The 20810-nt window shown below is 46.2% G+C and overlaps 1 protein-coding gene across 1 annotated transcript in view; it reads left to right on the top strand.

Annotated features, from left to right (window-relative positions):
* Positions 1 to 19365, top strand: part of RAB22A (RAB22A, member RAS oncogene family) — a 56598-nt gene extending 37233 nt beyond the window's left edge. The window contains exons 4-7 of the mRNA XM_059134810.1: positions 6322 to 6393; positions 6482 to 6588; positions 7202 to 7311; positions 12382 to 19365. Of these exons, the coding sequence (XP_058990793.1) occupies positions 6322 to 6393; positions 6482 to 6588; positions 7202 to 7311; positions 12382 to 12479 (387 nt within the window). The 3' untranslated portion in view covers positions 12480 to 19365. The remainder of the gene's footprint in view (positions 1 to 6321; positions 6394 to 6481; positions 6589 to 7201; positions 7312 to 12381) is intronic.
* Positions 19366 to 20810: the final 1445 nt, after the last annotated feature.

Below are 20810 nucleotides of genomic sequence, written 5' to 3'. Positions count from 1 at the left end.
AGTTATTGTGGAGTGAACAAGGAATTGTGCTCCTGTTGAAAATCAGGAAAATGGGGCGCCTGGGTGGCTCAGTTGATTAGGCGTCTGCCTTCGGCTCAGGTCATGATCCCAGGGTCCTGGGACTGAGCCCTGCATCAGGCTCCCCACACAGTGGGGGTCTGCTGCTCCCTCTCCCTGTGCCTGCCACTCATTTGCACACGCTCGCTCGCTCGCTCGCTCGCTCTCTGTCTCTCTCTCTAGCAAAAATAATTACATAAAATCATTTTAAAATTTTTTTTCAATGAAATCAGGAAAACATGTGGTAGCTGAGTATCTTCTGAGCTGGGATTGACGCTTCGTACTATTGGCCAAATGCGGCCTGCTCCTGCTTTTATAAAGTTTTGTTAGAACACAGCCACACTCGTTTGTTTACGCACTGTCTGGAGAAACGTTGACTCTTCCGCAGTAGAGTTGAATAGTTGTGACAGAGATCACATGACCCACAAAGTCTAAAATACTTACTACGTGGCCCTTCCCAGAAAGGGTTTTGCCAACCTTGATCCGTTGGAGCAGAGATGTGCTCACATCCTTTGAGTCTGTGTTTTAAGCTGCCACTTTTTTTTCTTTACGTCAAAAGATCATGGAAAGAGTTTCAGTGTCCGTAAGGGCTGGGTGGCTTGTAAGGGACCAACCCTTCCGGAGAGAACACTTATACACAAACTCTGGACAGAACATCAAAAACAACTCTCCAAAGGCAGCACCAGATGTAGTAGAGTGGGGGAGGCTCGGGTTCGTGTAGCTTTGTCCCCAGAGGGTGTGCTCTCGTCTCTGCTACACAGCACAGCTAGGACTCAGAAAGCCCTGGTTTTTAGCTTATGGTATTTGAGGGCAGAGTTCGATGCTGCTAGAGTTGCTGTGGGGAAGTCCCAGGAGAGATGGATCCAGCAGGGAAGGAAACTCCAAAATCTGCTTATAAATGCCCTCTGGCCTTCGCTTGACTCCCCACTGCAGGTGTATAGGGGAGACATCGAGGACCCCAACTGAAGAAAAACCGCTAGAGCAGCAGCAACACCGAGCGGAGAGACAGCTTGGGGCTTCCCCTGAAACTTCGGGAGGGCCAGGCTTTACCGGGAGAGACCATGCCCCAGAAGGACAAGCAGACCCAAGCAGGCCGACCCTCACCATGCATAAAGCCAACCTCAGGGTGATTGTCCAGGTTTGAACACTTCAGAGAAGATCATAGAAGCCAGATAGTTTAAATACACTCACAGACTTCAAAGAGAAGTAGTCTTACCAACTTCACTACACATGGGGACCCTCACACAGAAGGGAAACTAACGGTGGAACAAATTGAAATGCTAAAGCTGAAGACCCCGGGGCCCACAACGGGAAGCCCCTTGTGTGTCTGGCAGAACAGACCAGCCAGCTGGGGGAATGAAGAGTGGGGATCGTGAAGGGTCTCAGCACCGAGGGGACACATCCCTCAACCTGATGTGTGTGAGTAGAGGCCCGGAAGTTGTGAAGAGAGAGGGGAAACAAAAAGATACTTCAGGGGCGCCTGGGTGGCTCAGTGGGTTAAGCCGCTGCCTTAGGCTCAGGTCATGATCTCAAGGTCCTGGGATCGAGCCCCACATCAGGCCCTCTGCTCAGCGGGGAGCCTGCTTCCTCCTCTCTCTCTCTCTGCCTGCCTCTCTGCCTACTTGTGATCTCTCTCTGTCAAATAAATAAATAAAATCTTTAAAAAAAAAAAAAAGGTACTTCAGAAAATTTCCCAAATATGGTAAAACCGATCGCTTTACAAATCCGAGAAGTTCTAACCAATCTCTTAAGTACAAAGGAAAGCACACAGATCGCTGGAATCCAGAGCCAAAGAGGAAAACTGAAAGCAACAGAGAGAGCAGACACCCTGCACAGGCAACAGCAGGGCACGTGGTCTCCAGCCTCTCGCAGAGATGGCGGGCGCAGGCCCCGAAACAGTGGGACACGAGCCTCGTGAAAGTGCTTGAAAGCATAAAGATGTCAATCTGCCAGAATTGGCTTTCAAATACCAAGTCCAAGGAATGACCTTTTTGGAGGAACAAAAGCTGAGAGGGTGCAGCAGCAGCCCCAGGAAGTTTTTCAAGCCTAAGGGAAGCACCACCAGGCAGTCACTCAAATCCACAGGAAGAATAAGAACTGCTAGAAGTGATAAATAGGAAACTCTATCTTTTTTTCTTCTTTTTTTTTTTTTTTTTAAGATTGATTTTATTTATTTATTTATTTATTTATTTATTTATTTGACAGAGATCACGAGTAGGCAGAGAGGCAGGCAGAGAGGGAGCGGGAAACAGGCACCCTGCTGAGCAGAGAGCCTGATGCGGGGCTTGATCCCAGAACCCTGGGATTTTGACCTGATCGGAAGACAGAGGCTTTAACCCACTGAGCCACCCAGGCGCCCCTAACTTTTTTTCTTCTTAACTTACTTACTGGCTGTTAATGTAAAAATTATAACATTGGATTATATGGCTTACAATATATGCAGATTTTAAATATTTGACAGCAGCACAGAGGATGGTGGGGGGGAAATTAGGCTCTTACAGCATTGTGATATTTTATGTGATGTGGTACATTTTAAATTCTAAGTAGACAGTGAGAAAAATGTATATTATAGTTATAAGAGCAACCACTTAAAAATACCAGAAGGTATAGCTAAAAAGCTAGTGAGCAAATTAATATATTAAAGTTGGATACTAAAAAACAGTTGATGCAAAAGAGGAGGAGGAAAGGAAAAATAGATTTATTTTTTTTTTTTTTTTTCCTAAATGGCTCAGTCGGTTAAGCAGATATCTGCCTTTGGCTCAGGTCATGATCCCGGGGTCCTGGGATCAAGTCCCGCATGGGGCTCCCTGCTCGGCAGGGAGTCTGCTAATCCCTCTGCCTGCTGCCCCCCCCCCCCCGTGTTTGTCTCCCCTTGCTGCTTCTCTCTCTCTCTCTCATTCTTGTTCTATCTCAAATAAATAAAATCTTCTAAAAATATAAAAATAAACTAAATAGATGGAACAAATATAAAATAAACAGTGAAATGGTAAACCTTATAACTAGCACATAGTGGAGCCTGGTTTTTTATCCAGTCGGACAACTTCTGCCTTTTAAAAGCAGAATATTCATTTCCTTTACATTTAATGTACCTCCTCATCTAAGAGGATTACCTTCACTATTAAAACATAGCCTAAAAATAAGGGAATGGGAAAGGATATCCTATGCAGATCATAAGCAAATGGAAATTATTGCAGTTACATCAGTATCAACAAATCAGTATCAGTAAGGTAGACTTGAAGACAAGCGTGATTATCAGGAATAAAGAAAGCATGATAACACAGGCATGTTTGATAGTCTGTACTGATAGAAATATCTTATGTATTGGTAAGATGGTGTTTACATGGATATACATACACATTAGTCATTTTATCAAAACTTAAGATCTTTTATCTAACTTGATAAGCATGATAACACAGGCGTGTTTGATAGTCTGTACTGATAGAAATATTTTATGTATTGGTAGGATGGTGTTTACATGGATGTACATACACATAGTCATTTTATCAAAACTTAAGATCTTTTATCTAACTTAACCGACTGAGCCACCCAGGCACCCCAAGATCTTTTATCTAACTTAAGATCTTTGCATTTCTTTACATGAATTTTACCCTGAAAATTTAAATGCTAAAGAAAACCAAAAACCCAGCAACCTTGTAAAGGATGTTGTCAGTGTAATAACATCAAAAATGAAAACCAAAAATTATATATCTGATAAGGGCTTAATACCCAAAATAAACAAAGAACTTATAACTCTGCACCCAAAAAGCAACAACAAGAAATAATCTGATTTTTAAATAGGCAGAGGAACTGAAGAGACATTTTTCCAAAAAAGACATACAGATGGTTAACAGATATATGGAAAGATGCTGAACATCACCAGTCACTAGGAAAACACAAATCAAAACCACGAGGAAATATCACCTCCCACCTGTCAGAATGGCAAGTATCAAAAAGACAAAGAGGGGCGCATGGGTGGCTCATTCGGTTAGGCGTCCTACTCTCACTCCCAGCTCAGGGTTTGACCCTCAGGGTCATGAGTTCAAGACCCACACTGGGCTCCACGCTGGGTGTGGAGCCTACTTTAAAAAAAAGAAAAAAGACAAGAAACAGCAAGTGTTGGCGAGGATGCAGAGAAAAAGGAACCCTCTTGCACAGTTGGTGGGGATGTGAAATGGTCAGCCACTGTGGAAAACAGCATGGAAGTTCCTCAAGAAATGAAAAATAGAACTACTGTATGATCCAGTGATTAATTCCGCTGCTGGGTATTTACCCAGAGAAAATGGGAAACACTAATTCAGCATTATTTACAATAGCCAAGAATATGGAAGCTGCCCACGTGTCCATCAAACGATGAATGGATAAAGAGGTATGCTGTGTGTGTGTACAAAATGGAGTATTTCTCAGCCATTAAAAAAAAAAAAAAAATGAGATCTTGCTCTCCACAGCAGCATAGATGGAGCTAGAAGATATAATGCTGAGTGACAGAAGTCAGAGAAAGAAATACTGTATGATTTCACTCATATCTGCAATCAAGAAAGGGGGGGCAGAAACAGACCCATAGCTACAGAGAACAAAGTAGTGGTTGCCGGGAGGAAGGGGGTGGGGAGGTGGGCAAGAATGGGTAAAAGAGAGTGGGAGGTGCAGGCTCCCAGGTGCAGAGTGAACAAGTCACGAGGGTGGCAGGTGCAGCTCGAGGAATGGAGTCCGTGATGGTGACGAATGGGGGGGATTGGTAGCTCTATAGATCCCCATAGGGACCACAGCGTAGCACGTAGACCTGTCCAGTCACCATGTGGTACACTCGAAGCTAACATAAATCGTGTGTCCACTCTACGTAAAATGAATGGACGGAGTTTGAAGGAAGTGAAAGGGAAGCCGGTAGCGTCCCCGTTGTGCTCTCTGCGGCTCCCGCTCACCCTCCCGTGGAAGGCAGCCCAGAGTCTTCTCCAGCTAATAATGTTTCCTATGCCTCAGTGCTTTTTTGCTTACAGTCCTTAGTTTTGTTACTCTCTCTCCAACATAATATATTTTATTGGAAGTTATCTGGCTTTCATCCCAGTGGCAGTTTTCTCACAGAGAGTAGGAAAACTTCGCACGGGTGGACACCTGGTCTGGCATGTTAGTTTCACGTCACCTCATACTTAAACAGCTCTTACTTACTCACCAGCTCCTGCTACCTACAGTGCACCAGGCATCAGGCTCCAGAGCTAAAATGGTATATGCTAAGCAGACGTGCTCTCTTCCCTCCTGGAGTTTACAGTCATAATTTCACTCTTTTTCAAAACTTCATTTAACTTAAAAGTTGAGAAGCCAAAGGTTAAGCTCATTGGATAAGAAGTTGCAGAATCTATCACTCTGTGTGCAACTTGCATGGTGCCCCAGACGCCTCCCTCTGACCACAGTTCCTGCCTGTATTCGGGGGTCAGCCTCCGGAACAGAGAAGCAGGATGAGAGTGCAGGGCTATCTCATCAGCCACAGGGGTCGGGTTTCAAGCTGGCATTGCAGCCACCAAGCAGGATGCCCAGGATCGGCACTGACCGGGTAAAGAGCCGCCCATTTCCCACTGTCCATCTTGCGCTCATCAGGAGGTGTGGCCTGTTGACTGAGCCCGCATTATCCCTGTGCCTCCCTTCCAGTCCCTTCCCTCCCTGTCATCAGGTAGGGGGGGGGCGGTTTGTAGGAAGGGGCCACATGCACAGTGAAATTCATGGAAATGAAATGAGAGCTGTACCCACATTGGGGAGTTGCCACGTGTGCGGATATCAAACAAGCGAGTTACAAACTCATCCAAGTGGTGAATGTAAATGTGTCCTCATTTCGGTAGTACAATCAGCATTTAGATTACAGGCTTATCTTTACGGCACCCAAATGCAGCCACTTCTCTGGAGAACTATTTACAGCATTATTTTTATCTCCTTGATAGTTTGGGAAGCCAAAGTTTAAAGGACTATTGAACAAATGAATTCGGGAATTATAACACTGAGTTCAATTAAAAAGCCTTTTTAGCTGAAACAGTTGTTTATAGCCCCATATTTAATTCCTATAAAACTGTATTGTAAACCATCTTCTGAGAGACGGCGTTGCGGGAAGAGTTTCTTGCCCTTGGTAATTGCCGCTGCGTTGTGCCGTAGGCGCCGTGTCATCTGCTCAGGCTTAAGAGAAAGATTACCTTTCACGCAGGGCCACTGGGCTTAAAGTCTAGTGAGAAACATCTTTAACCCGCTTTCCCAATTTTGTTGTTTCTTTTTCCCCCTTCTCTGCAGTTTCGTGCCTTAGCACCAATGTACTATCGGGGCTCGGCTGCGGCCATCATTGTTTACGACATCACAAAAGAAGTAAGCCTTTCCGTTTGCCTTAGACTGTTTTGAAAGCTCCCTCTCGGCTGCTTCGGCCTCCGGTTGCTATTCCTGTTCTGTGTTCCAGGAGACATTCTCAACACTGAAGAACTGGGTGAAGGAGCTTCGGCAGCACGGCCCACCCAATATCGTCGTTGCTATTGCTGGGAATAAGTGTGATCTTATCGATGTCAGGTGCGTTACCAGACCGGGAGATGACAGTGCTGACAATGTGTTCCCTTTCTTCCTGAGCAATGTCCAGTATGAGAATCTTGCTTTTACTTTATCTCTAACATTGAAAAATTCCTTTTTGTTTAGTTGGAGTCCTAAAGTTTCAAACAAAAATTAAGAGTTCAGACACTTGGGGCTGATTAGATGGGAGGGGCACAGGTATGTGGTTTATGTGAACTGTGGTTACATCATACTTGACATTATAAGAGATGAGTGTAGCCCCCCAGTTCCCAGGACATCAGGGGCTTGAGTGGGGAAAACATACATTCTTTAAGGGAAACACATTCACGGGCCATTTCTCTGGGCCACTTCCATGATTCCCAGAGCAATGACTTGACTTCGGTGGGGAAAGAAAGCCTTGCCGTCCTGCAGTCGTTCCATCACACGGATGCGTTGCTAGTAGTGCTGAGTTCAGTTTGTGCTGAGAAGCCACAGAAGTGGTGTGGTTCTCAGGGCTTGGTCACTAGCTGTTCATGACATCCTTTGTCGTCATGAGTTCGGTTAATTACTGGGTAGGTGGGGATAACGTAAAGCTCTTGATGGGTAGAATTTCTGACTTGCGGTTGTTGCTTTCCAGAGAAGTCATGGAGAGAGATGCTAAGGACTATGCCGACTCCATCCATGCGATTTTTGTGGAGACCAGCGCGAAAAATGCGATAAACATAAATGAACTCTTTATAGAAATTAGTGAGTATCTCTGTGCCCTCTGGGTTTTCTCTTTGCCAAGCGCCTGCATGCAGAATTACAGAGCTGGGAGAACTCCCGCGGCACATCAAGCGGTCTGGTCTCTGCCATGTGTCCGCGGAATGAGTGGGAGACGTGGGAGAAGGGAGGAGCGGCGGTTGGGTCTCAGATTATGTCGTAATTGCTGGGGAGCTGCTGCCTGGACTGCAGCCCTGAAGAGTGTTGTTACCGAGCAAACAGCGCGCGGGGCCTCGAGGTCCTGGGAGCTGCCCACCTCTCCCTCGGTGTCTCTTTAAATGTGTCGCAGTCAGTCATCAAAAATGAACAAGACAATAAAGGGAAATGAAATGCAAATGTGACTTCACTGTAAGGAATCCCTCAAAAATGAACACCAGGCAAGGAGAAGGTAGGGCCTCCCTGGCCACCCTTCCCCCTTCCCTTTCCAGAAGTGGTACCATGATGCCGCTAGTTGCAAGGAGGCTGCCGCATCCCTTTGGGATTGTATCTGTGTTCAGATTATATCTGTGTTTATTCATTTCATTCAAATTCATCAAAATATTTATTGAGAACGGTTCCAGGCTCCAGGGAGACCGTGGTGAACTAGACAGGCGCAGCCCCATCTCCCGAAGCTTATGTTCTGCTGCAGGAGCCAGGCAGTGAGCACGGAAGCCAGTAAGATCCCTTCGAATGATGCACAGCGACACAAAAAACATAATATGGGATGAAGTGAAGGAGTGTCTGTAGGTGGTCAGGGAAGGCCTCTCGGAACAGGCAGCGTGGGAGCTGAGATCGGATAGAGCAGGCTCTGCAGAGATCTGGAGTTCATGCTGACCTGACGTAGCAGACTTCCAGGTGGAGAATGGAAGGAAGCCAACAGGGCATGGTGAACTTCCTGGGTGAGGTCAGAGGTGACCGAGAATGGAAGCTCACTTGGCCATCATGTAGAGGAGGGAGTGCAAAATCCAGCACCTCCCAGGGCCAGGCCGGGACAGGCCACCAGCACTGGGACATGGGAGCAGCAGAAGGCCCTGGTGATCCCAAAAGCTGGCACAGGTGGGTCCTGCTGCAGCAGGTGGGGTCACTGTGGAATGGAGGCTCCTAGTTGTCTAATTAATAACTGAGGTTACTTTTATCTCTTTGGATGATTTTAATTTGTTCAGAGATCTGGATTTTATGTAACGTCCCACTATTTAGACTTGGCCATTCAGATATTTTCAAAGCCCTTTGCAGGCCCACCAAGCCCCTCTGGCACCATAAGGGGCCACTGCCTGCTGGCCCACAGCTTCTCGTCCAGGCCCTTCCCTTCAGCATTTGAAGTCATGATGTCTGTTGTCTTCCTCGACTGTAAAGAACAGCCACCCAGGTGCAGTCTTGAAAGGCAGCATGAGGCCGAACCGGAATTTTTCAGTTCGAGCTAAAATATCTTAAGCGCATGGTGTTGTGAGTGTGCCAAACTTACTGCTGCTTCCTAAGTGACCTTTACTCCAGCAGTATTAGAAACAGGAAGGTGGCGAGTTATGCCAACAATGAAAATTCTTATATAAAAACTAGCGTGTACATACTCATTTTAACTGCGAAAAATAAAAAAAATATATATGTTCACAAAGATTAGAAAAATTTAGAGAGAAGTAAATTGAGTTTATTGTTTACGGGGGGTTGTAAAATTGCATTAGCACAGTGCCTGCCGTGCTAACTTTTTTTTTTTTTTTTTTTTTTAAAGATTTTATCTATTTATTTGACAGAGAGAGATCACAAGTAGGCAGAGAGGCAGGCAGAGAGAGAGAGAGAGGAGGAAGCAGGCCCCCTGCTGAGCAGAGAGCCCAATGCGGGGCTCGATCCCAGGACCCCGAGATCATGACCTGAGCCGAAGGCAGCGGCTTAACCCACTGAGCCACCCAGGCGCCCCCGTGCTAACTTTTTATTGAAGGGTAATATACATGCAGAAGGGTGCTTAGAACGATAAAACACAAGGAATTTCCACAGAGCCAACTCCTGCAGTTGGCGCTTAGATCCAGACCCAGACGTACCTCAGAAGCCTCCCAATGCCGTTCCAGTTCCTCCCTGTCCCCCTGCCCCCAAGGGAAGCACGGTCCTGATGGCTAGCTCTTCAGATTTGCTTTGCCTGTTTTTATACTTTATGGTTTTGGTTTTTTTTTTTTTAAACATACTGTCTGTCCTCTGCTGTCTGGCTTCTTTAGCTCTACAGTACATGTATTAGCTCTGTCCATATCGCCACATGACTCATCCTCATTACCGTGGTGTGTGCGTGAGAAGTGGGCCAGAATCTCCACTGTAGGTATGTCCTGTTCATAGCTCCGTGCGTAGCTGCTTGTAGTCCAGAGCTGTGGCGCCCAGTACCTCTGAGCGCTCACATCAGATCCGGTGTGCATGCTCTGCGGTCACATGTTTGGTCTATTTATACCCCAAAGAAGAGTCACTGAGTCACTGGGTGCACAGGTGTTCAGTAGGAGGTCTTCAAAGTGGTTTCATCAGGGGCACCTGGGGGGCTCAGTTCTTAAGCATCTGCTTTGGCTCAGGTCATAATCCCAGGGACCTGGGATCAAGACCCCACATCGGTCTCCCTGCTCAGCAGGAAGCCTGATTTTCCCTCTCCCACTCCCCCTGCTTGTGTTCCCTCTCTCGCTGTCTCTCTTTCTGTCAAATAAACCAATACATAAAATCTTACCCACAAAAACAAAGTGGGTACACCAGCAGACACTCACGATCATAAACTACATTTATGATCGACGGTTTTTAATAAAGTTGAGCCTCTTTCTGGGTATTTATTTTTATATGAAAATTCCTACATATCCTCTTTTGTGAACTTTTGCCTATTTTCCTTTTAGGCTGCCTGCCTTTTTCTTAATTGTGTGTATAGTTTCTTTTGGATACGAGTCCATCGTTGATTGTGTGTGTTGGAACGATCCACTGTGCAACTCGGGCTGCATTTGTGAGCCAGCTGTCTCTCAGAGCTGCAGCTCTTAGTCTCGATGTGATCCGGTTTATCCTCCTTTCCCTTCACAATTGGCACTTTCGGGCTCTCGGTTAAGAGGTCACGGTCTGTTCTGCAGGTCATCGAGGTGTCCTCTGCTTTCTTCCAAGATTACTGCAGCAGTGGCACTGTGATACCAGCTGGATTTCCATGATCTGTTTATTAGAAATATGTAACAAGAAGTTTCAGGAAAGCTTTTGTGTTTGTTTTTTTTTTAAAGAATTTTTATTTTTACTTGACGCAGAGAGAGCACAAGTAGGTGGAGTAGCAGGGAGAGGGAGAAACAGGCTCCCTGCTGACCAAGGAGCCCAATGTGGGGCTCAGTCCAGGATCCTGGGATCATGACCTGAGCCAAAGGCAGACACTTCACTGACTGAGCCACACAGGCTCCTTCTAAATAAATTCGCAGTTTATTCACGGTATCTACAGGTATTTGAAAAGTAGCTGTAGGACATTCTGGGGGATCATATGTAGACACATGCTGTGCACTACCCTCCTGGATTTACAGGCTGCCCCAACATGTTAGAGGCCCCAGGCTTGGTGGCCAAGGACCTAAGAACTGGCAGATTCCATCTCAGCCTTGGTAGTGCCACAGGACACATGTGTCCATTCATTCCTTGCTTTCAAAATACCTTAGTGCCTGGTACTGTGCTAGACAGCTACCAGAAACAGAGGACCTTTTCCCTCGAAGAGCTTGGGGTCTAACTCTAATTCTTAAGGTCTAGCTCTGTAGGCAAATAAGTAACGTGCTTCTGGCCTCTGGCCGAATTTAGTGTGGGAGGTATTGGAGAGATCTAGGAAGTGAGAGGGCATCTGGAAGGCCTTTGTGCTTGGACACAGCCCTTGCTTTATGGGCTGGGTAGGTGGATGGTGATTTGAGGTTTCTCCTGAAATTGACATTATGCTTCACGGAGCAGTAAAGTGAAACCTGTTCATTCTCATGCATTGTTGGTAGGAGAATAAAGTGGCACAGCCTCTTCAGAGAGCAGTTTGGCAGCATCTGTCAAACTCTAAATTGCATGTCCTTCTTGCATTTGTGCTAGAACACACTGGGAATATGGTGTATGTGCCAGATACACACCCAGGAGTAGAAGAGCGTGATCCAGTTCTTCCACTCCTGTTTATCTTACGCATCGGCTCCCAGAGATACTTTTTGCATTGTCGTTAATACCAGCGCGGTGTTGGAAGCCGACTGAACATCCGTCAACGTGAATGGTTCAGTAAATGACGGGACATCCGTGTAGCACAGCAGCATAGGGCTTTAGGAATAGCGCTGCAGTGGGAGAAGCCCCAGAGTGTGTTCAGTGGAAGCAGCAAGGTGGACGGCCGTGCACGTGTGTGTGCCTCTAGGGGCTTAGGGAGGGGCCGGCTACAGGTGTGTGTGTGTCCTGTACGCGTCTGTGCACACCTGTCTCTGGATGGTGGCTCTGCCCTAAGGCCAGGGGACAAGCATGTTCCAGTGGAATTTTGTTGACAAAAGTGCATGTACTCCCTACTCAGAATGTCTTCTTGATATGTAATTTCTTTTTATTTTTTTTAAGATTTTATTTATTTATTTGACAGAGAGAAATCACAAGTAGGCACAGCAGCAGGCAGAGAGAGAGGGGGAAGCAGGCTCCCCGCCAAGCAGAGAGCCCGATGCGGGGCTCGATTCCTGGACCCTGGGATCTGACCTGAGCCAAAGGCAGAGGCTTTCACCCACTGAGCCACCCAGGCGTCCCTGTAATTTCTTTTTATTTAAAAAATTTTTACTGCATGCAATGTGATATCCTAGTTCAGAGCCTTGACCAGAAGGGGGACATTAGTAGAAGAACTGACCTTGCCTGAGCAAAGTCGGGACCTCAGTGATGTGCCAGGGCAGAGTTCCTCATGTCCACGGACGTCCCATACAAGCACAAGATGCCGACATGCCGCATCGCAGCTCTCTGGTTATCTTCGCAACTTTTCTACAGATTGAAAATCCGTTCAGCTCTTTATTTTCGTGCAACCTTTCAAAGCGCATCTGCCCAGTTGTCGCATCAGAGAGTGAACAGATTTGGAAAGTTAAAGCTCTTTCCCACCTTCCTCCCCTCTCCATCCAGGTCGAAGAATTCCTTCTGCCGACGCCAACCCGCCATCTGGCGGCAAGGGCTTCAAGCTCCGGAGACAGCCATCCGAGCCCCAGCGGAGCTGCTGCTGACCGGGCCTCAGCCTCCCAGACTTGCTGATGAAGTAGGTGGTCCCGAAAGTTAACAGGAGGCCTGGGTTCCCTGCCGGCAGGCTCTGCCTCTCCGGTTTGGGTCTTCTTCATGCAAACAGGACTCGGAGAAATTGGCCAGTTCCGCTTCCTCTCTGGAGGCCATGGCACTAATGTTTCAGTGTGCAGACCTCCGGCCTGTCACGAGTCTGGTGTGCACCGGGACCACATCATGGGCTTTTGACCTTGCTGAAGAGGAACATGTAATTGTATGGACGGTAGGGTTAAATTGTTGAGTAGTTTTGTAATCAAGATTTTATGTAACATTTGTAAAGGGAAAATTAGCACTTTCGTGGTTCTTGAGGAAAAAAGACCTTGCAGAGATGGTAATTTCCTTGGTTTCCCGTTACCACTGTTAGAGGGAATCATATCATTTAAAATGTGGTTGGTGATTGTAAGTGGAGGGCTGGCAATCATTATTGGGAGCTGAACTGGATTATTTATAGGACTGAAGGAAACGACTCTGTCCCCACCATCTCTAAAGCACTTGTCATTGAATACTTTAGCCCCTGATACATAGAGTAAATTAACAATGGTAACAGCGGAGGCATAGCTCACCAGAGGTTTGCATTCCGACCTCGTCCTGTATGTGTCAAAAAAACACATTACTGGCCCCTTTTTAAATAAGCTCTCGTGATGAAGGTGGTGGTGGTGGCAAAGCTGCCTGGGAGAAATCGGGCTGCATACGTTTGAGCTGACTAGCAGTGGTTTAAAAAAGAGGAAGAAGAGAGAGAGTAAAGAAAGTGGTGTAAATGCTGTCAATTTTTTATTTAACCCAGATATTTTGGTGGAGAAAACAGTTATCTGTTGCTTAGCATATGTAAAGTTGTAGTCTATATTTATGAGACCATGGCTTAAAAATTATAAATTATGTAAATACATGAATAAATTCTATGTTTCACCCAACACTCCATTTAATCTTGCAGCCAGTGTCTTGGTATGCCCACCCACCTCTCAGCCTGTCCGCGGGGGGCTCTGCTGCACGTTTCTGTCGGGCGAGAGCACAGAGCACTTGGCTTACAGTCTTTAAAGAGGTCTCTGCCTCGCCTTGCACACGCTCCCGCATCCCATCTGGAAATCATAATAAAGACATATGCCACTTTGACAAGCCTGACTAGCCCTTCCTAGCCTGCGGGTAAAAGATGACGCTCCAAGTTCAAGTCATTTCACCTGGTCTTGGCAGTAAGTTTCTTGTAGCATTTACAGCGACCCCGGACGAGTGTTTCCACGAGCTCTCCTTGTTACCGATTCAGCTGATCTCTCCGTCTCCTTTATTCCCCTGCCTCTGTTAGTGGTTAACACTCTTTCCCTCAGGGAGCCTAATGAGGTTTTTAATATAATCTAAAAATAAAGCGCTGAAGTGAAGTTGGTGACAATTTGCTCCTGGTCTAATTTGGCGCCCTTCCAACCGGAGTGTTGTAAGGGAAGGAAATTTACAAGATTGAATAGGAAATGAAACAGCTTGAATTTCCAACTCAATTGTGTTTTCAGAGCTCTCGCAGACTGAAGAGTTGGAACTTTGAAAAACAATGGTTATTTCCCTATGCCCCCCACTTGAGATGGGTAGATTTTAATGGGAAAATTATAACTCAGATTAAGTAAAAAGCGATTCCCTTTTCCCTGGTGTATATCTTGAGCATTTGAAATTATTTATTCTCTTACTGAATTCGTATGGAAGGAATGTAGTTAGAGAAAATTCTAGCATCTTGTTGAAAATACAGGCAGACTCTGTGCCCTCCGCGTCTTGCTCCCCTTCCCACCATGACATGAGCAAGCGGTGAGAGAAAACACGCGGTTCTAAGGGTGGGCTCTCGACACCTGAAGGGGCTGCATCTCCTTTCCCATACATGCAGATGGGTCAGGGCATCTGGCCTCGGCCCTGGTGTGTCTCTCACATTCCCATTGCTGGGCCTCCATCTCCACGACAACAAACAAAATAAAAACAAAGGGAGCTTGGCTCATCACCGAGCAGGCGGTGCACGGGTGGCCCTTTCTGTCTTACTTCACCAAAAGACGACGCACATCTGTGACCTTCGCAGTTTTCCCACCAAACCTGTCAGCCACTGTCGAATGATTCCCTGTGATCTGGGCACCCGGGGAAGGCCGTGCGCTTCCGTGCCATGTCTTACTGGGGAGGCGTCAGCCTGCCTCTCACCGTGTCCCCACGGTCCCTGCATTCAGCCGAGAACGGGGCTGGCTCTTCGGGCCCTCCTTGGCTATTCTTTCTTCACGGCTTCTCACGCTCCGCCCCATTTGTAGAGAGGACTTCTGTTGGGTTCTGGCCAAGCATTGTAGTCCCAGAACGAGTGACAAGGTGGGTGGCTTGTGCACCGGTGCTGCCTTCCTGCGTTCTGGGGCCTCTTCTCGTGTGCCCTGGTTCTCATCAGACTGTCTCAGGAATCCACGAGACCCTCTGCTCACGCAGCGCTTCTCCCTGCGGGCGGCAGCAGCCCGTTGGCTCGGCCCCGTGTAACCCGTACCCCATGAAAACAGGGGAGCGCTTGCATTTGTTCGGTCCGCTTGTGTGACGCAGAGCTGGAGGTTAAAGGCAGAGCCAGTGTTTTATTTTGAACATGCTTTGGATTAATAACCTGACCAAGCAGTGGTCTAATACACATTTCATACGTTCTCAAGTTACTCCTTATGGGAAAAAGCTAGATTTCAGAGGAATTGGGACATAGCCCATCTAAAAAATCTTTTTGGTTCCCTTCTGACAAAGGGCCATTTTGAAAAAACTTTGAGGACTGAAAAGAGAAAAATCATTAATTAGCTGCGAGTGTGTATTGATTCCTCTCAGAGAAATTGAAGTGAGCTCTTAGCAGGTGCCCAGTCCTAGGAACCATCCGTCTCCAGAACTCTCCCTTCACACAAGTGTTTCTCCGATTCTGTGATAACTAATTAACCATCATTTGGTGATTAAAAGAACATAAAGTAAGAGTATGATTAAGTGTCCTTCATTTTAAACTCTCTTTAAGAAGTGATTAGGGAGAAGTACCTATCGCAAGCCCTTCTGGTTCCAAATGAAACCTCCATCACCTGCTTTTCAGCCACAGGCAGGCTAAGTACTTCGCAGAGCAGTTGAAAGGGTTGGTTCCTTTAAAATAACACACTTGCTATTGCCTATTTGTGATTTTGGTTGAAGCGGATGCCTCCAGTATCTGAAGGTTGAAGCCTTTTGTATTTGAGGCCTGACCTCCTCCCTGGAGTGGGCTGTTGCCCTTCTCAAGGCAATCATTTTTCATTTTTTTTTAAGTATATAAAAAAGGAAGGAAGGCCACCTTTAAGTCTTGTATTTTTTGTTTTGTTTTATTTTCCCTCAAGAAGGAAAACAGGTCTAGGAGACCTTCTAAATTAAACTCTGGGAGCTAGAGTCATGAAAATGTCCTTTGGAGAATGGCTCCATGGCTTTCCTGGAGATGTCAAACCAGAGTCTCTGTACCTCCTCGGCCGTGTGTCACAATGGACAGGTTCGACTCCGATCACGGTGCACTGATTGGCATGTCGGCCCTGGGGCTTAAAAAGGCGCTTGTTCACCGTTAGATGCGTCCTTTCTATCCTGTGGGTGACTTGCAAAAGAGGTTATATAAATGGATACAAGCATTTTTTTTCTACTCGTTTTTTTCAGAACACACTGAGAACATGAGTCATGGTCCCATGGTTGTATAAGATGGAGGTGCAAAGTGTATTACATATGACAGCCAAGCCCCTACACATTCAGATGTCTTTGCAGGAACCTGTCTGTAAAAGTAATGAGGGAATCCTTTAGCCCCTCAAATCTGACACTTACTGGGTACCAGCGTCAGAACACCAGGGCATTGAGGGGAGGGGGACAGCCCCCACGCTCAAGCTGGCTCTCTTCTCTAAACTCCGCAGTCTGTACATGTTCTTCCTGACCCTATAATGAAAGCTGAAGACCACGATAAGCTAGATGGTGTGAACCCGTGGAAAAATCTTCCTTGTTTAAATTTGTTGTAAAGGAACTGGCAGCCTGACTTCGGTTTACTGTTTGACTTGCAGAGAGAGTCTGCCTCATGGCGGTTAAAGTATTTTAAAAAAGGGAGAAGTGGAATGTACTTGTAAGGATCAAGCTATCACTATCTACCTGCCTTCAGTTAGCTTGGCGCATGAAAAGTTCAACGATTCAAGGTGATGTTTAGGAGACTTACCTTAACTCTACAGCACGGTCATTAAAAAAAAAAAAAAAACAGTCCAAGTAACAGATGTGTCCAGGAGATACACCTTATATGCATAGTTTTAGAAAAGGGAGTTCCAGGGGATTTCTAGCCTACGCGTGGAAAAAACGACCTCTGCCAATTTCTCTTGACAGCAGAGTTACTTGTCTTGACTTCCAGTAATAGAAATCCAGGCAATTTGATTATCTGATTTGCAAGAAACATTAATGGAATTCTGGGGCATTTGTCCTGTTCTATGTGCAAATGAAAATCTAAAAAATATTAGAAGGGTATTACATTTTTCAGGAGCCTCCACTTTTTCAATCTAAGAATGATAAGAGAGACCTGGCGTGATGAAGTTTCATTAGACATAACGAAGAAAGTGAATAAATAAAACCAAGAATCCCCATATTTCTTGGTTTGTCCTTCAGGATGCTCTGAATATATAGCAAAATGATTTACTTTCCAAATCTAGAAGGACTTCCAGTAGCATAGATCAACTTTAATTTGATGGTCTGCACCATCAGAAATAACTAATATCTGTGTTCTCGCCTTTTAGAGTATAATCAATTATAGATGCTAGAATATTTTTGGCTTCAAAACAAAAGGACTCAGAAGTTTAATAAAAATAAAAATTTTAAGCCTTCCATCTTCTCCTCTTATCACATTGAACATTTTAGATAGTAAGCCGAGGACGTGTCATCCGTAGATACTGGAATTAAAACCATGGAGTCTTAACAAATTTAAGGGAAAAACTATTTAATTTATTACAAGCTCATTTTCAAATCTGTGTGGTGCCCAATACCTCATCAAAGCGCTTCGTAAATGAAGCAGACCAAATTCTGGATAGCTTTTCATGAACAGGAATTCAAGTGCCCAGAATTCAGCTAATAAATGGGAAACCCTAAGACAGTAATGATTTTTTGAAAAACCCTTCTTTAATTGGTATTTTTAAACTGCAGTTTCTTAATGTTCTTCTAAGTCACGCAACAGAAACAAAACATGCTGGTTTTGATGCCACTTCTAGATTCAGAAACGTTTCACCGTTTCTGGAAGCAGATTGTTAAATGCAGTACTGGGAAAGAGATCATCTTCGGTACAGCATATCGCACGGAAGGCCAATAGTCTTTACGCAGAACTGAAATTGCCCAGGAAACTCCCAAGACCTCTTAAGTCAGGGTGTAGAGAATGGAGCGGGACTGCACCTTGGGGCCTCGTTCTCACATCGTTTTTCCTTTACCAATTTTTTCATCAAATTTGTGCTTGAGTAGTGAGTTGTACCCACCCTGGAAAATGTTGAAAGCAAGGCTGAAGTTTGTGTACCTCTGCTGACTTCGCGTGTGAGGTTATTACAGTTTATGGAACTTTTTCTTAATAGGGGTCATGCACGTGATGTCAGGGAGACTGGTCGGTTCAGTGCGGGTGGAGGGAATTATCGGCAGCTGGCTCGTCAGAGCAACTGATTGGTGGCTCTATTTTTAAACCATTTGTTGTCTTGTGTAGACAGAGCTGTATTGGCCTGGAAAAGATTTTTCTTTTTTTACTCTCATCCAGCTCAGTCTTTGCATCATTTCACCTTCTGAGTCATTCACATCATTGTCAAACATGCCTCTGACCTTCTTAAGAATTGATGTTTTGCCTTCTCTGTGATCGAAGCACACTCCTTGCCTTATTTCTCTCATTTTGCGGCAGGCTCTCCCTTAAAGACGCACGGCACTAGCCACCTCCTCAGTGCATGTGACATGCCTTTCCGGGCTCCTTCCATGGTGGCGGCAGTGGGCTCCGGTCCCCCAGGACCGGCCAGTGCCGAGCGCCATGGGCAGACGCAAAGGCTGGATTTGGGTGAGGAGCTCCCGTCTTTCCAGAGAGGGAGCGGGCTGCACTGGCCGCCAGTGGCAACAGGACTGAGTGACAAAATGGGCTTTCGAGTCGGTGATGAGGTGCTCTAAGTGTCAGAACACTGCTTAGTCTGTAACAGAGCACCTGGTAAAAGGACATAAAGATACAAACCTGAAGTCTTAAAGAGAAACAGCTGCGGAGATGAGCCTAGACCTTTAAAAATAAGTAAATGCAAGCAAAGCTGTCTTACCAGCAACTCTCACTTCTTCTAAGAATGTCATGCCTTTTCAGACCCGATACAAGGAGTAAGATACTTGTGCCTTTTTATAATAGCATCTGTTATGGGGAAGGGGGCCCGTTAAGTTGCTTACCGTTTAGGCTGCTCTGTAGCACTGTAGACAGCCCAACTGACGGCCGTTGCTTCGCTGCACGGGACGTGTCGCCGGACCCCCTGCGAAGGTTGCTGTCGTGGGGCTGGCCAGGTGCGTGCGCCTGTCAAGGACTTTCCTTTTGCAGTCTTTACCTTGGGCTGGACCTAAGTCTACATGTAAACTGTACGATGTCTACTGTCTGTAGATGCTGACAAAAGAAAACGAGATCTTTTGATTTTTGTTACCAGACTTTTCTTTTTATACTTCGGCTGGTAGTGGGTCATTTGCAGACGGTGGGAGATTTGGCATACTTTTAAACTCGTTTTAGCTTGAATATTCTCTGATGAACTTCTTTGGAGCATTCATGTGCTGAATCACTACAAAATTTGTTGTATTGTAAGAAGGGTGTAAACATTTTGTTAATAAAATGCTATGTTTACAAATACATGTATTTGCCTTTCAAGCAGTTTGGTTTCTCTTTGTGGTAGGGTTTGTCCCGTGCTTTTCTCAACCAAATACTCTGAAGTAACTGTAAAACTATTTCTGAAAATGGAAATGCCCAAACGTCGATAGCCATGGTGTCTGGTGAGCAGCGAGGTGTTTGTGTCTCTGCTCCGGCCTCACGGCTTCCTGCCTCTCCATCTCCGAGTCCTTCTTAGTTAAGGTGCAGGAGGGGCTGGACGGAGGCCCGTGGAGCCTGCAGTGAGCACCTGCTAAGTGCAGGACTGCATCCCGCCCTCACCCATCATCGGTGGGGTCTCGTCCAAGGTGCTGGCATTTCCACTCCAGCGCTGACTCGAACCCTGGACTCCCCCAGCGCCTCCCATCACCCGCAGAAGCACAGCTCCCCATGCCCATTGGCTCTTCGACACCTGCCTTACAGAGTAGCATGGTCTGTACGCGGTGACGTCTCGAGAGAGCTGCCGTATTCGGGTGCCAGAGAGGGCAGAGAGGACTAGAGACGGGCAGACCCGGGTTGGAGTCCCAGCTAGCCCCTTTCTAGGCTGTGTGGCTCTAGAGAAAGCTCTTGACCTCTCTGAGTTCCATTCCCTTCCTCTACAAAACAGGGAGGTAACACTTGGGAAAAACACTGATGCACCCGGCATTCAGCACAACATTCACAGACAGGAAGCACTCGTGTCTAATTTCTTTTTCTTTTTTTTTTTTTTTTTTTTTCAAGAGAGAGAGCAAGCGGTGGGTTCGGGTTAGAGAATCCCAAGCAGACTCCACACTCACCATGGAGCCGGATGCAGGGCTCAATCTCAACCGTGAGATCATGACTAAGCCAAAATCAAGAGTTGATTGTTTACCTGAGGGAGCCACCCAGGCGTCCCTCACCTATAATTGCTTTCACAGGCCATCTCCCTGACCATCTTTATCTGATTAGGTTTTTAAAACTATTTGTCATTAACGTGGTGTTTTTTGCTTTTTTTTTTTTTTGTCCTAAGGTATAACATTTATGGAGAATGCCATAAATAACGGTGTACACCTCATAAATTTTCAAAAGGAGACACCCTTATAGCCACTCCTCAGGTGGCAAGAAGACATCATCCATGGCCCAGAGGCCCACCTGGCGCCTCCTTCCAGTCCTATCCTGTTTTCTAACATCACAGCTCAGTTTCGCCCGGGTCTGAACCTCACATTCACACCCTGTGGTTGAGTCTGGCTTCTTGCATTCAGCATGGCGTACAGGACTCACGTTCGTTCCCATCCGTACAGGATTCTGCCGTGTGGAGAGGGTACCGTTGATTTATCCATCCTGCCCTTGTAGGCACTGGATTTTTGCTGTTACGACCGTACTGTACTGCCACAGACCTGCTCACATGTCTCTGGTGCCCTGTGCAGGTTTCAACTAGACATACACGTGGGGAACGATTGGGTCATGGGAGAGA

The sequence above is a fragment of the Mustela lutreola genome, chromosome 9, assembly GCF_030435805.1.
Source record: "Mustela lutreola isolate mMusLut2 chromosome 9, mMusLut2.pri, whole genome shotgun sequence".
Lineage (NCBI taxonomy): Eukaryota > Metazoa > Chordata > Mammalia > Carnivora > Mustelidae > Mustela > Mustela lutreola.
Note: the sequence above shows the minus strand (reverse complement) of the source record. Positions and strands in the feature narration are given on the sequence as shown.